Raw genomic sequence first — 16,449 nt, 5'->3', positions numbered from 1 at the left:
GATTTTCATTGTCTTGTATGTCAGTCCCTTCCCCACAATAAATTATAAAGTCAATAATATATCCTGTCATTACGTCACACATCACAAACATTTTTATTCCAAATCGATGTCTTTTGGAAGGAATGAATTGTTTAAAAATTAATCTACCCTTAAACACGATTATGCTCTCATCTATGCAAAGATTCTGATACGGTATCATCGTTTCCCTAAAAATTGTTCTTGTGTGTTCTAACAGTAATCTAATTTTAGCTAGTCTATCATTTGAGGCGGTCACACTAGGATCAGAAAAATGAAGCATTTGTAAAATAAGTTGGTATCGATTTCTAGCCATTATTTTCCCAAAAATGTCTGCATGCAGGTAAGGATCGGTACTCCAATGTTCCTCTATCGACGTGTGCTTATTTCGAGTCATCAGCATTGATACGGCAAAAAATGTATACAACTCCGGCACTGACGTGTCTGTCCAATTGTGTGACCGCGATTTCGGTCCGAGGTCTCCCGCACTGTACGAATGGTTAAAAAATGTATTCGTTTGGTTCACTATTTCCGACATTATATTTTTATTCAAAAAATGTTCAAAGAAAAGACATTCGGGAGAGGATTCGTCCAAGTCGTTCGATGTCACGCCAGATCGACAATCATTGAATTCGTGAACTATTGGAATATACGGACCAGTTCTCCATGACCGCAAAAATTCAATTGGCTCGTCAGAGTCCGTATCGTCAACATCATGATCAGTCTCATGTTGTTCCAATTCCTCTTCCGACATGTCATAATCTGAGTCCAATTCCTCATTAGTACGCACATTTTCTTCCTCCATATTTACGCACTATAAAACTATGAAATGTTTTTAAAATGTTTAACTACAGTATTAAGAAACGCCAAATCACAGAAACCATTAAACTCACACACCATAGTTATTGATATCAGTATTAATTTTCACATTCACTAAAATGGGACACGGTAGACAGTAGGTACAAAAAGTATTTTAAAAATCGCGATAAAATAAAATCATACGTTCAATAGTTAATCATGCCAGTTTTAATGTGATAAGTACACCAGACAGCAAAAAAAGTATTTATCAACGATTGCGGTAAATATTCAACTTGTATGCGATAAATACAATCCCGCGCAATGGCCCGCTCGGTTGAAAGTCTGTCGTATACTGCGCAGTCGCGGCGCGCAGTTCAAACTGATTTCTGTCGACCGGCAAAACTTGGCCGTACGAATTGGTTCGAAACTTTGGTGATTATTTTATATTTAGAACCAATGCTTTTAAAATATGTCATAGGTGGCAGGAGAAGGACAAATCAGGCCAAATTTACGTGAAAAAATCAGTCCCGTATGATAAATATGGACGCGGTGGCATCGATTTATACACATGCGCATTGCGAATTTGGCCGATTTGTACAAGGTGTGTGACATCGGCGCCGGCCGGGTTAACTAAAAATCATTACCACTAACTTTATATTTAACACAAACACAATAAATTTCAGCAACACATACACATGCTCATAGTTTTTAAATGAATGTAATCATTCAAATCAATATATTTATCAGCGATGTTTCCAAAAAATATTTAATTCAACCATAGAAATTGTATCTTACTCTAATGCATCTTGCGGAGATATAAGTGTGCCAAATGCTTTCTCATTTGCACTTATGGTTTGTTTTTGTTCAGGCCTTGATTGGTACTGATTTTTTTTTACATGATCCATGATTCGAACTTTATTGAGTATAATTATTGTTCTAATCGTAGAATGACAAAAAAATACATATATTTTATAAATTGTGTAAGTACGAATTCACTTAGGTCGAAGGAGATAATATAATGAATGCTACATAAATTGTACAGATGGCATTGTGTTCGTATATATCTACAATTTAACTATTTCAATGAGAGTATACTGCAAATTTACACTTACAAATCTCTCCTTTTGCTTCATGTCGATTTCATTTTTGTGCTCGTCAGCGTGCATTCTTTTTCGATGAGAATGGTAATTTCCGGGGGACGCAAATGTTTTGGGGCAGAATGTACACATGAATTTGTGTTCTCCCGTATGCTGAGCCATATGAGTCTGGAAAATGTAACAGAAAGTCATGTAATAAAAATTGTATGAGAAACTACTAAAATTTCGATAGCAATGGGTATATATATCAATAAAATAAAATATATTTCCATGAACAGAAAACATAAGCTTAGTATGGCACACGGTTTGAAACCGCATACGGTTTCAGTCCATGGATGGCATATACAACTACCACTGCAGCTTATAGTATATTTATATAACAGACATGTTTTGAAGTACACTATTTGAGACTTATATAATATACTGCAACAATATATATGTAAGTAAAACTGTGCTATCAAAATTGAGAAGGTGAAAAGCACCATACTTTGAAATATCACCCTCTGGTAAATATGTAATAATAACTCACCCTGAGAACACTCTTCAACTTGAACTGCTTTCCACACACAACACAGACGTAAGGTTTGTCATCGGAGTGTTTAACGCGCGTGTGCATGTTCAGTTGCTGCTGGCGATGCGTGCTGTACTCGCAGAGTGAGCAGTGTAACCGTTCCACCGCGTGCCTCTTCATGTGTATCTTCAACGTGGGCGGATTTTTACACCTGCAAAAGAAAATACAGATTCGCATCAATTATTTCACAAAATTCATTCAACTTATTTATCAAGGTACCAATTTTGCACAGTATGTAGTAATTTCTCAAATATCTACTGATAAGTCCACAATTAAATTAAAAATATCATTATTGTATTCAAGTGTATATGGTTGGTTTTAATGATACATAGTTTCTTTTGGTTAATATATTTTAAATTACAACAATATGCTAATTTTTTAGCCATAACTAGCTTAATTTTAGCCAATTGAATAAACCGCAATAAATGTTAGTAAAGTAAAATTGGAAATATTGGCATTTATTGATTTTAATTAATCAGTTTTTGGTCTGTCATTAAGTCAGCGGTTTCCAAACTGGAGGCGCGTACTACTTCAAAGGGGGATAAAAGTTTAACCTTTAATCCTTTATTGCTTTCTGTATTCAATTTTGAGTAAAAATAGGTACATTTTTACATGATTGATTATTTCATTGATATTTTTTTTTAAATATATAATACATGTACAGATCTACAAACGTATCTAAAGAATTGATGGGTGAGCCACTGTCGTCAACTACCCAATCAAGACTCGCAACTGGACAGAATCTGATTTTCGAATGACATTTTTAAAATGGCGTCTATATGGTAGTTAGTAGTTCATTTTTGACCGTTCTTTAGATAAGTTTGTAGGACAGTATATATTTTTTTTAAGATTTCGACCATAATGTGGACCATAGATAATAAATGTAAACTTCATTATCTATATAATATTTTTTTTGTATTACAGTACTTGATAGTGATTAATGTATTAACCAAGGCCTGAACAAAAACGATGCATGAGTGCGAGTGAGAAAGTATTCGGCACCCTTACGATCTCTTTGACACGCGCTAGAGTAAGATAAAAAGTCTACATTTGTGTAAGCTAGTTTCCAAAAATATCGCCATCAAATCGGGGCAAAACGCTTCACACAGCGTCTATAACTTGCGAGCTCGTGTTGCTAAAATTGATATTTTTGTGTTAAACATAAAGTCAGTGGTAAATATTTTTAGTTAATTAAGTAGAAAAGATGGTTCTGTGTGTTGTCTTAAAATGTGGTAGCCGTACTGATAAGCAAGAAGATGGTATAACGTTTCATAGGTAAGTTGATACATGTTCGTGATAATTTATTTGTATTTTATTATATATTTTAATATCAGTGACCTAGTGTTTTTTTGAAATAACTTAAATTATAGATATCTTTATCTAATGGTTGCATTTTGACCGCTTAAAAATACTATATAACGTAAAAAAATTGAAAATTATATTTTAATTCTGAGCGTCTAGTGCGAGCACTTTGGGCGAGCACTAGCGAAATGGTCTATGGTCTCGAACATTTGTAGACGAATGCGTTTGCTCGCTCACAAACCAAACGCAAGGCAAGCGGCTTCATTTAGCAATGCAACGGGTGGCGTCTAGATGTATCTATAGTCTAAGGTATTAACATAATATTTATTATGGGAAAATTAATTAATTATATTCTCTGCGTTGGCAGTATTGAATGCATTGTATGAAAATGGCAGACTGTTGTCAAATTCTACCTTCATTAAGCGTATAAAGCAGTTTTTTTTGTGTCTTCTGTAATATTACAATGTCATCACATAAGAGGTTTTAGCTCAATCACAATAAAACGGTGATCTTCTTGCATGTAGTAAGTACTAAAAAAATGCGATTTTAGTGCATTTGAAGAGTACGGAAGGACCTTCGCTCACGAAGAAACTAAAATCTTACAAACTGATTGATGATGGATCTCATCAACTGGCCAATGACTAATGCTTCACACACGGCGCTACTGAACCTACTTACAATAATAATCTCATAACCTCAAACTGTCAAACCCATTGTCTTTCCTATTTCATTCTAAGCTTTCCCCGTAAGATCTTTACGGGAATATTCAGGCAGCCTGTAATTATACAGGCAGGAGTATTTCTCAACATCTGCCACATATTTTAAATTAAAAATCAGTTCGTCTATATTTAACTTTGGACATCTTGACTCATCATTGCTTGTTCAGTTCAGTTAAGTGCTACCAATTTTGGTAAGAAAATATGATTTTCATCGAATCTACTGATATTGGTGCCACTATTTTATGGGTGACTGGAAACTGAGAGACTGGGAGACTAGCATGTCGCGTCTCTTCGGTTTTGGTTGTGAACATTTTGAAACTGAGAGATTCCAGTCTTGTCGTAAGCGAGCCGCCATTGAAATGAATTAGCTATATACTGGCTGGAATTTTAGTTTCAGTCGCATCTTTTTTTAGTATTCTCGTGAGCGGAAGGCCTTAGATACAATTTCCACATAGAGAAACTCACATAAACCCGCACTGCTGACACTGGACCTTATTTTTTCCGGTTGTATCGTGAGTCAACATGTGGAATGTGAGTTCAGTCTTCCTCTGAAAGCTTCGACCACACTCTGAGCACAAATATTTAGCGCCTGAATGTACGGCTCTCATGTGAGTGGAGAAAGATGCGGCCAATGTAAATCTGTAATGTTTACCGTCGTTAGTACATTTTTAATATTCAATTCTAATATGGGCTATAATAATCGGGCAGATAATAGATGTCAGTTGAAAATGGTTATTTAATTTTATCGTACTTGAAGAGTAGCGGAAAGAAAGATCATTGCCACATTAATTCAGTGTTGAGATAAAGTGAAAAACCTTAACAACTACGTTGTTACACCATTTATTAAACTTAAATTTAAAGTTATCTTACACGTCAATTTAATATTCACTACAATCACAATTCACTTTACTTAAATGTATAGTTTTGAAAAGAAAAAAATTATATTCGTCAAATCTTTGTGATAATGATGTATCTTTTGAATTTCATTGTTTTCTTTGTGATGTCAGTGCTTGGACAAAATTTTTTCCAAAGTATGCTATCTAATAATAGCTTACAAAATTGTCCACAAGATAACATAATAAACCCATTTTTCGATTTTTGTCGACAATGATCTTTCTTTCCGCTTACCCTTCATTTATAAGACATAGAAATGGCAGTCTGTTAGATAAATTGGATTTAAGAAATATTTGAAAAATACACTGAAAAATAATTGCCATGTTCAAAATGCTGTCGCTCTATCAAACATAACTCAATAAATTACCAACCTTTTACCACAGATTTTGCAATTGATTGTCTCTCTCTCTTCGACAGGTATGTGGGTGAGTTTATGACTGGCCAATCCTTCGATGTAGCTAAATCTAATTAAAGATGGCAAAAGAAAACTTTACAATAAAAGTAGGTAAATAGATAATATTAATGGCGATTAGGGACAGTAATCATGGATAGGATTTTAAATCCTGATATTACGGATAGTCTTTTTTGAATCCTGGAATTAGCAGTTTTTTGTCAATCCCGGGTTTAGAAAAAGACTGAAATTTTGAAATGCTTGAAAGTTCATTATTTTGCATATTTTTTTCTGAATACTTATGAAAGTAAGAAAGTTGAAAGAGATTAATAGTATATTACCATGTTTTTATTAGCTCGTATTCTTGTTTGTCCCGTACAGATTTTTTCTTGTTTGTCCAAGATTTTTAACTAACTTCCCGACTAGCTAGACATTTGAAACTTTTAGAATATATCAGAACACCACAGGAATGCATTTTTTTAATACTTTTGTCCATCTTTAAGCAGAATTAAATTCATTGTCAGTTAATTCTCTTTTGTTTATGTTTTGGAAAAAATTCGTTAAAAGTAATATTTACTACTCACTATTATTGGTTGCTAATTGGGTCCTAGCAACTAAATTATTAATATATACATGCGTTACTATGGAAATCAATATGAAATGTCAAAATAACATTTCAGTATTCTATATTTATTAATACATAGAATTGTCAAGTTTATATGATTCAACAGGCAATTTAAAAACGTGGTATATAAAAAGTTCTTTTTATCTTGTAATTATTTATGATACTTTCATTTATTATATTTTCATTTAAAAACATTTTGTTTTCTTGAAAGGAGTATTCTTTTCAATGGTCATGTTATAAAAACTAATCCTGGGATATTTACAATCCTGGAATCAATCTCAGAATTTGAAATTGAGTGGGATCCTCGGGTTGTCATTTTTAACCTGTTCTCTGCCAAGAGGTATTTGTATGGCCATATACGGAGGGCCGCGATTTTCTTTGAAAAAATAAACCTTAGTAAATATACTTTTTTTGGCTTTATATTAATACTATATCATAAAAACTTACCAAATTAATACACAATGTGTCCATTTACGCCGTTATTTATCCAAATAAATCACAATTAATGTTTCACAAAACGTCAGGGTTGTCACAACACTTACACAGTAAAGATGAGAACGTGATAATGTATGAGAAGTAATTCTACAATGTGCTACTTTAGTCTTAAAACCAAATAAAAATATAACGAATTCAAAAAAAAATTAATAGTCTTCTACCGTGTGGTATGTCTCAAAACAAGGTTCAACGCAGAGAGCCACTTTGCACTGTTTGCACTCATACCTTGATTCTCTTCGAAGTTTCCTGGATAAACACACCACACATCTTGCCATTGTTTTGACTTTTTTAGGACTTGGAGGTGATTTTGCCATAAAATGCCTCTCTGTGAGACGCGATGGCAATTCTGAATGTCTTTTCCTAACTGAAGATTTGGAAGGCACAACACGTTTGTATTCGTTAATTAATTGTCGAATGACCTCTAATTGAAATTGTGCCAACGGTACACGTTTTCCAGTTTTTTGACAAAACAGTATATGGCTGTTCAACAGTGAGAGGTCGATTAGATGGAAGAACATTTTTTTGTACCACCTCATTGTTTTGCGCGTCGAGTGTACACTTGACAAAACCATGTCTGATTTGTCAACTGCACCCATATTTTTATTGTAATCTTGGACACATTCCGGTTTTATTATCGGTTCATTCCGATACGTTCTTTTGCCTGTGTCGGTGAGCTGGGCAGGATGAAGAGTCGTCAGCATGGACACTTCCCTTTTATCTTTCCAGATTTGTGCCGAAATAGTGTCTGTGTGGTAAGCTTTCATTTCTCCTTTTTTCAATTTCTCCGTATGCTTTGGCAATCCCTTTCGGTTTCTCCTTACAGTGCCGCAAGCATTCGTTTTCCGGTCATGTAGTTTTTGGAACAAAATTGGGCTAGTATACCAATTGTCTACGTACAGGGTATGTCCCCTGTCCAAATATGGTTCCATGAGAGTCAAGACTACACTTCCTGAAATACCCATGTGCATGTGTGTTACATATTCGGTGGTTTTTCCAGTGTACACAATAAAATTCAGTACATATCCGGTGGCACAGTCACATATCACAAAAAATTTAATGCCAAAACGGCTTGCTTTTGATGGGATATACTGGCGAAATGACAAATTGCCTTTGAAAAGTAGCAAACTTTCATCGATGCACACATTCATGTAAGGATACATGCACTCCGCAAACTTTTTTTTGAAATAGTCCACTAGGAATCTAATTTTGAAAATCTTGTCCCCACTTATTTGGTGCGTATTGTCACAAAAGTGGAGCATGCGAAGAATGATTTGAAATCTATTGCGGGGCATCGTATCTGAGTAAATCGGAGAAAATAGTAAAATATCTTTAGACCAGTGATCTTGTATTTTATTTCTCGAATTACAGGCCATCAAAAGACATATTGCCAAAAAGAGGTACAATTCTCGTACTGTTACGTCTACCCATTGTTTCAATCTCCAACTCAACTCATTGCAGTGATTTTTGACGTATTGGTATTGTTTATTGGTTTCCATGGCAACGAAATTCATAAGCGTGCTGGTTGTGAACAGCTTGAAAAACTCCGATTCTCTGCTATCAACATTTTCTATGTCCGCTCCTGACCTCGAGCTATCAAATGAATTTATTTTGGGGACAAAATCATCGGTTTCCCATTCGAAAACTGGAACAGATTCATCAGCCGGTACAGATTCATCAATTTGTGCAGCTTCATATGCACTGGGATCTTGTTCCTCTTCATCCAAATCGACATCAAAATCACTATCATCCGATTCAACAGTTATGCCAACCCTGTACATCAAATCTTCGACCTGTTCGGCATTTTCTGATGAACTTTGTGTTCCTTCCATTTTGATTAGAAAGAAGATCAAAAGGTTTATATGTAAAAAAGTTCAAATATCCCAGAAACTTGACTTATTATAAAAAGATATAACACAAAAAGTCAAATAAGTTAAACACTATGCGAATAAAATAAGTCCCGACACTAATATCTTATAAAATATACAATTACGACACACAACACAGATTACGAAGGTTTAAAAATTACAAAATCGTACCCGTAAATTACTGAAATGAATTATAAAGTGAAAATATTTCAGCCGCGAAACCGAATTAGGTACGTCAAATACGACTTCGAATATTCAACTGGCATATTTTCGAAGATGTGTCACTGCTATTGTGTAGTTGTGTATATTCAGGAATCACAGTATTCCCCGTTTCTCGTATGCATAAGCGAACCATAATTTCGATTGCATCTACTATAAGTAAACGGGAATCCCGGCGAGTAATTTGATAAATATCGGATCCGTGGCACAACCCTACTAGCGACGCGTTTCGGTAACCAAAGAAAGGTTTGTTTAAAATTGATGTTTCATTGATGATAATATAGAAAATTACAAATGTAAGTATTACACCATGATCCTAAGAGATGTCGCTGTATGGGCAATGCGATTGAATTATTCAAAACATTGCCTCGGCCGATATATTGCGTTTCAAGTGAAGCGTCTTTGCACGCGCATTTTGCATGGCTGGCCCTCTGTTCTCGGAATAGAAAAGCGTGCTAGGACGCTGGTGGCACTTATCCGGTTAATATTAAAACGTAATATAATAACTGTTACCTGCGATCGCATTCATCACATTTGTGTGGTTTTTCCGATTCTGGTAAATGAGTCTGCAAATGCAGCTTCAATGAATGAGGCCGCGATACAACCTTTTTGCATATTGGACACCTATAACAGTTAATTCAAATTAACACTTTTATACAGACCTCTTTGATTTAAAGACAGATTTTAACTATTTCATATATAGCCTTACTTCAGAAAAAGAACCATCAGGTACCTTCATAGTACAAGTTAAGTAAGATCTCTGTCTATACAATAGTATTCATAAAAAAATATTAGCGCGTATCAGTTGACAATGTTATGGGTTTTCTTATATGTGTATCGATTAAATCAATTTTCACAGAGAAGACAGTTTTGATACTTGTTAAGTTGCCCTAGGTATATAAACAAAAATAAACATAACAGGTGTAATAATGGATTCAATTGAGCGCATGCACATTAAAGTGAATGTTATTTTGAAAGATCTGAAGGCTTATTTGAAACTTCGCACAACCTTTTAGGTAGTTAACTAGGTTTTCATTTGTTTTTATATCCCAAGTAACCATATGTAGTAAAAAATGCACATCATAGTGTAAGCGCAGAACGACACCCTGTATATTAATACGGTGGTTCCCTTCATGTTGTTTTGTTAATCAAACATAAAACGATATGATTTGGGATATTATAATGATTAAATATAAATAATTTATTATAACGATTTACGCAAGATTTATATTCATTTTTATTTAACTGAAAACACTTAATACAACTAATATTCTTACTCAAAAGCAGATGGCTGTAGATGGCGAGCCATGTGCATGTATATCGTTCGATGGTGGTATAAGCGAGTGTTGCAACAGGTTAGAAATCCTTTTGTTTCATGGACAACATCAAAGTGTTTCATTAGCTGTTTGAAAAAAATGATAAATCCTTTTAAAACAATCATGAATATCAATATAATTTTGAATACCGCTTATGGCTACAGACAGCGTTGGTGAACGGTGGATCTAAGCTGTTAAAATCTGACATAAATAGTGCACACTAAACTTTATCTTCTTCTTCTTTTGCCATATCCGCCCCTTAACTGGAGCATATGGACACCACGCGGCGCCTCCAAGAATCCCTGTCGCTCGCCAGTCTTCTTGCTTCGTTCCAGGTCAAACCAGCATCCCGTAGCTTCGCCGTATACACTCTGTAGATTGTATATAGCGGCCTTCCAGGACGCCGGAATCCGGTCGGCTTGAAGAACAGGCAAGCCAGGTTGAAGTTCTCTTCTGGCATCCGCAGCACGTGGCCGAGCCAGGTCCAACGTCGCCTCTTCACTTTCAGCGTGATGCGAGGCTGCTTGGTGCGTTCTCTTATCTCCTCGTTGCTCCTAAAGTCATACCACCGCACACCCAGTATTCGTCGCAAACATCTGTTTTCGAAGCTCAGTATACGGTTGCTCTGAGCCTTCGTAAGGTGCCATGATTCGGTACCGTAAAGCAGCACCGTCAGAATGCAAGCGTCGAATAGGCGGCATTTGGTTTTGACCGAGTACAATCGTGAGTCCCAGACATTCCGCATCGAGTTGAATGTTGCTCCAGCCATTCCCATTCGGATAGCGAGCTCTTTCTGCAAAATGCCATCTCCCGTGATGTGTACCCCCAGGTACTTGAAGCTGTCGACGCTCTCGATGTTTTGTCCGTCGCTAATCAAAGGGAAATCTGGATCAGGACAGGTGCTATTACACAAGACATTGGTTTTCTTCACGTTGATTTTCAAACCAACGCGAGAGGAGTTGTTATGCAACCTGTCGATTGTCTCTTGAATGCCCTCGATTGAGTTGTCGAATAGGACAGCGTCATCGGCGTATTCTAGGTCGCATAGCTTCACCGTGGGGGTAACAGGTATGCCTCGGTCGGGTGGTATTGACTTCCGTAGTATGAAGTCAAAGAGAATGATAAAGAGAAAAGTCATACATATTTGTTTTCATTGAACTAATACTACACATTGCAGATAGAGCTGGTTAGATTTTAAAATTCAATTAAATCCTGCGTAAACTAAGACTTAATAGATAGGTAATAGTCAAAATTAATCGTCTATCTATAAAATATCTACAATTATGCCACTAAATTATACATAATTTTAGATATTTTATTTGTTTATTTATTAAACACCACAACAGACCGTGAAGCCCAATAATAGTAGTAAAACTCCCAGACTTGAGGAATTTACATATTAGATTATGTACATATATTTTGACCTCACTGGGATTCGAACCCAGAACTTCGTGATGGAAGGCCAGCGCCTTTCGCACTGCACCACGAGTTTTATGGATCGAAGAATATTTTTTGACTATTATGGTTTGGTTTAGGCCTTTGAGTACCATAGTATGTAATTTGTATTGTAAGTGCGATGCAGAATCAAACTTAGGCATATAATTCCTTAAGATACTCGCCTAACTTTAAGGGACCAATTTCGACGATCTAAGTTCAGTGAGAAAAACATATATAATTCTTATTATCATGTGTAAGTGGAAGAGAGAAAGGACATGTGATGTGTTTTTTTTGTTAGAACAGCTGCTTAACATCAACGGCTCTGCATCGCGCTCTTCGTTATTGGAAAACAGAAAAGTATGACTGAAAAAGTTTAGTGTGCACTATTTATATCGAATCTTAACAGCATATCTCCACCCCTTGCCACTGACGGATAGTTGCCAATCATTGGTTCAAAATATTTTTATTAAATTTGGATACCTATCGTTATTCTATTTTGTAAATTTGAAACTACCCTTTTTCAGAAAAAAACGGAAAAAATCAATTTTAAATAGAATTTCGAAATATAAAACAAATAAACTATGCAAATGGACAATTATTTATAGTACTGACATGGTCTATGAATTTTTCCATGGATGAATATGAATTACGAGGTTTTAGTGGATTGATTTTTAAAATAATTAGACATGTTATGGGTGCAATATTCTTACACAGAGGTAGATTATATAGGTAGAGCTTTACTAAATAAATTGAAAATATTTATTGATGTAACAAAGACTATTAAGACGCTTAAATAAAAAAAAAATATTTTGTAACCCTGGAATGGAAGATTCCTTTTTTCATATTATAAAACAGTTCCAACACAAATTTAACAATATTGCCAATAATTACTCACCCGAGTTATATTCCGAAACTTAGGAGCACTACTGCAGAGTTCACATTGAATTTGATAAAATTTACTGATCAACTCGTCCAGCAAGTTTCCTTTAATAATCAATTTACCATCTTTAATAATTTCCGGGGGAAATTTGGGTGATGTTTTATCGTCTTGTGTGTTTAATAAACTATTATCTACAACGTCATTATTGAATAAACTCTTAATTTTTTCAGCATTTTGTTTTCTTCGATCAGACTTTCGCTTTTTTATTGCAGTTTTTTCTAATTTATTCGCTTGTCTTAATTTTCTTCTTTGTTTCCGCTCATGTTTACTGTTTATAAATAACTTATTACGTTTGTAAGTTAATAAGTTGTCGTCACTGTCGAATGCCAAGTCCGCATCCATAACATCACCACTTGGAAATGAGTGAAATTTTTCATTCTGATATTCTTCAATATCGGATTTTATATGGTCACCGGTAAAAACAACTGGTATATTGTGTTCAAGCAACGCTTCTGAATTTAAGCAATCATTGTCAATAAGATCACAATTTGGCGTGCAATCTTCTTCTTTTATGATGTTGTTCAAATCTTTGAATATATTTTTCTGTTCTATCGGCACTCGTTGAGGTAATTCTTGTTTGTCATAATTTTGATAGTCCGTAAGATATTCCAATGCATCCTGAAAAGTAGTGCAACAAAAAAAAACATTACTATAATTTCAAGCTATACCTTTTGAGCTATTAACCCATTGGGTCCTGGGAACGTGGAATCCACGTCGTCGGTCTATTTGTGTTGCGGCAGGGAACGCGCTTTCCGTGTCATTCAATATAGTCAACATTAATCGCTCATAACTCTTTGAATGTTTTTTTTTTTAAATTTTATTGTCTTAAGAATAATTGTTCACAAGCCATGCGTTTTTATGGGTGGTGTTACATCTCTGATTATTGGGCCTCTCCCAATAGTGCAAATTACTTTATTATTAGTCGTAAGCACACCCCTGATTTCATAAATACGATAGTTAACCGAACACACATCTTAAATTCTTTGATTGATTATCTGTCATGATGTTTATAATTTTAGGTAATTAAAAGCATGAATGGTGATGGAATAATTTGAATAATAATGTTATTGCTTTATATAAATAAAATTAAATAACATAACTAGCACCTAAGCATTATCAATATAATATTACGCAAATATGTTGTACTGTAATTCTGCGGACACGCAAAATGAAATCATACGCTTTATAGAATGCGTTGTTTCAGTCGCTGACTAATGTTTCATCTATATTTATCGCCTTCAGCTTCAGAAAACAATAGGTGACTGTTTAAAGGGGCTACTCGCAGAAAGAACGTGTGAATTAACTTGGAAAGGATGTCGGCTGGAAAACTTCAGTCCGGGTTCTTCTTTAAGATTAAGAAGATCTTTACCCGCAATTGTTATCAACGTGAAAGTAATTTAATAATTCGAAATTTAGTTTCATTATAAAAAGGCCATAGCTGATACGGCATCGAGATACAGAATAATAACTTAAAAATTGTCTGATACAATAAACACATGTTCTGAAGCTTAAAAATAAAATAAATTGAGAAGTGTAACTGAGCTAGTGAAATAAGTTAATTGACAATAAGTTAAACTAAGTAAATTTAATATAAGTTAGTGTATAAGTAATCTACTACGATATAAATAATAATTTACAACAGAATTAAACGAACATTTACTATCATTTATAACACTACAATATTCAAATAAAAATTTCAAACAAATAAACAATTAATTTTAAGATTAATACTATCGACCGAAGGTACTTGATGGAATTTGAATTTAAATTCTAATGGATTCAAGCTCAGTACAGAGCTTGTTATTATAATAATTAAACAATTATAACTAAAGCCATTTAAATAATACGATATTTTATCGTGAATCTCAAACACGAATGATGACAACACCTATCACAATGGTATGTTGTAATCGAGCAATCAAGCCGGGTGAATCAAGCAGAACTCCCAAACATTTGGAATTTAATTCAAATCAATAAAAAATATAATTTTATTTAGAAGATAACAACGGTCCTAATCGGTAATCAGCATATAAGATTTGGTCAATCGCAACATTAAAATAGCTCTACTGAAAAGTTAACATTTTGCAGTTCCGACCTAATTACTAAGCTTAGATTGAATGACCAGGAAATCAGTAGTGGGTTAAGAGAATTTGACTTAAACAAACTGTTAGCTTTTATAAATATCTAATATCGGCCCATCCACTCACACAGTACACAAAAATACCAAGAGACGGCATCAGGTCACGAATGCCCTTGTTTCATCAGCTATCTATCTGAAGTCAGTTGGCAGACGGCCGTTTAAATAACAGCGGAGGTTAACAAAACCATTAAAAAAAATGTAAAGGCATGGGTATATTTAAGCCATGATTCTCGCCATCCGCTTAAGCCTCGATGACATTGAGCTACTTTACAAGCTGCTTGTTGGCGAATTTAAAAGCGGGCGAGTCAGCTAGTGCGATTGTGATGATGACACACAAAACTTTCCACTCGCTCAGAAGACACAAGCTAGTGACTATTTTGACAGTACGTAATTCGTTTTTTTACCGGGAGGTCGCCACTATCGCTCTACTGCGCAGACGCAGATCGGGAGGTTGCCACTATCGCTCTACTGCGCAGACGCAGACCGGGAGGTCGCCACTATTGTTCTACTGCGCAGACGCATATCGGCCCACACGCCAGCGTACAGCGTGTAAAAGTGGAACGGCTTTTCTCGGTAGATTGTTTACAATCTGCTTGTTAGCTTGTTCGATGACACTGGGTGAGTTTACAAGCAGGTTGTAAATTCGCCAATAAGCAGCTTGTAAAGTAGCTCAATGTCGACTCATTACTGAAATTAAATTTAAAACAATACAATTGTGCAAAAACATGTTTTCTTATATTCCTGTACGGTTGGTTGGGCATAAATAAAAGCCTAGTGACCGCTTGAGAACTTTTGTTTTTCTTTCAAAAACGATAAACCTCACTTTGAAATCTTACATTGTGGTGTTCTCCCACACATTTGAACGTAACCCTCACCATGAGGTTACAATATGTATGTGGTAACACTTACATGAATCAAAGTTGTAGACTGGGTATTTTTATCTGGAGAAATCACAATATTTTCATCTCCAATGTTTTCTCTGGAGAAATTCAATTGGGCATTGATGACCTTCAGATAAAAATTATAGAATTCGTTTATATGATGGATACATGCGAGGCAGATAGTTGTTGATGTGTCATTCGGTGTGACCTAAAAGCAACATTTATTATAAGTACATAAAAACAGGCATTAATGAATGAAAGAGTGTCACACGAATAGGAACATTAATGTATACACAGTTTATTTAGTTACTGTGCACACTATAAGAAGTCACTCGCAAAATTATTACAGTAAACTGGGAAATGTATCTAGTTATATTTATTTTGTTCCAGGAATAGGCGAAAGATTTAATAAAGATTGTGGATAAACATTATACAGGGAACATGTAAAGGTTGCTTTGTAATTAAAATATTAATTAGGTAATAGTTTTCAAAATAAAGTAAGCGCCTACCCGAAAGGAGAAAAGCTTGTATATTTTGACATTGATGTTTTCAATTTCAGAAGTATTATTGAATATATCAATGCCATTTGAGTGCGAATCGACGCAAAGTCTACATATTTTAATAGACATGTTGTATTGTACGTTAAATGCATTTACATTCTGATAATAACATCAACAAACATAAAACGAAAACTGTAAACAATGAATTTTATAGTGAAATAGAACTGTCAGATTAAATAAGGAA

General features: G+C 34.8%; 1 protein-coding gene across 2 annotated transcripts in view; it reads right to left on the bottom strand.

The window, feature by feature from the left end:
- The window catches only part of LOC147072448 (uncharacterized), a 19,064-nt gene extending 2,615 nt beyond the window's left edge, over positions 1-16,449 (bottom strand). For both annotated transcript variants that reach the window (XM_085947444.1, XM_085947445.1), the window contains exons 1-9: positions 16,215-16,449; positions 15,734-15,913; positions 12,640-13,302; positions 10,269-10,393; positions 9,505-9,615; positions 5,768-5,860; positions 4,968-5,141; positions 2,440-2,632; positions 1,926-2,078 (exon numbers count right to left, since the gene is read on the bottom strand). In XM_085947444.1, the coding sequence (XP_085803570.1) occupies positions 1,926-2,078; positions 2,440-2,632; positions 4,968-5,141; positions 5,768-5,860; positions 9,505-9,615; positions 10,269-10,393; positions 12,640-13,302; positions 15,734-15,913; positions 16,215-16,334 (1,812 nt within the window). In that variant the 5' untranslated portion in view covers positions 16,335-16,449. The remainder of the gene's footprint in view (positions 1-1,925; positions 2,079-2,439; positions 2,633-4,967; positions 5,142-5,767; positions 5,861-9,504; positions 9,616-10,268; positions 10,394-12,639; positions 13,303-15,733; positions 15,914-16,214) is intronic.

The sequence above is a fragment of the Rhyacophila brunnea genome, unplaced genomic scaffold (genome assembly GCF_057557595.1).
Source record: "Rhyacophila brunnea isolate RB1 unplaced genomic scaffold, BYU_Rbru_1.0 scaffold_2, whole genome shotgun sequence".
In the NCBI taxonomy this organism is placed as follows: domain Eukaryota; kingdom Metazoa; phylum Arthropoda; class Insecta; order Trichoptera; family Rhyacophilidae; genus Rhyacophila; species Rhyacophila brunnea.
Note: the sequence above shows the minus strand (reverse complement) of the source record. Positions and strands in the feature narration are given on the sequence as shown.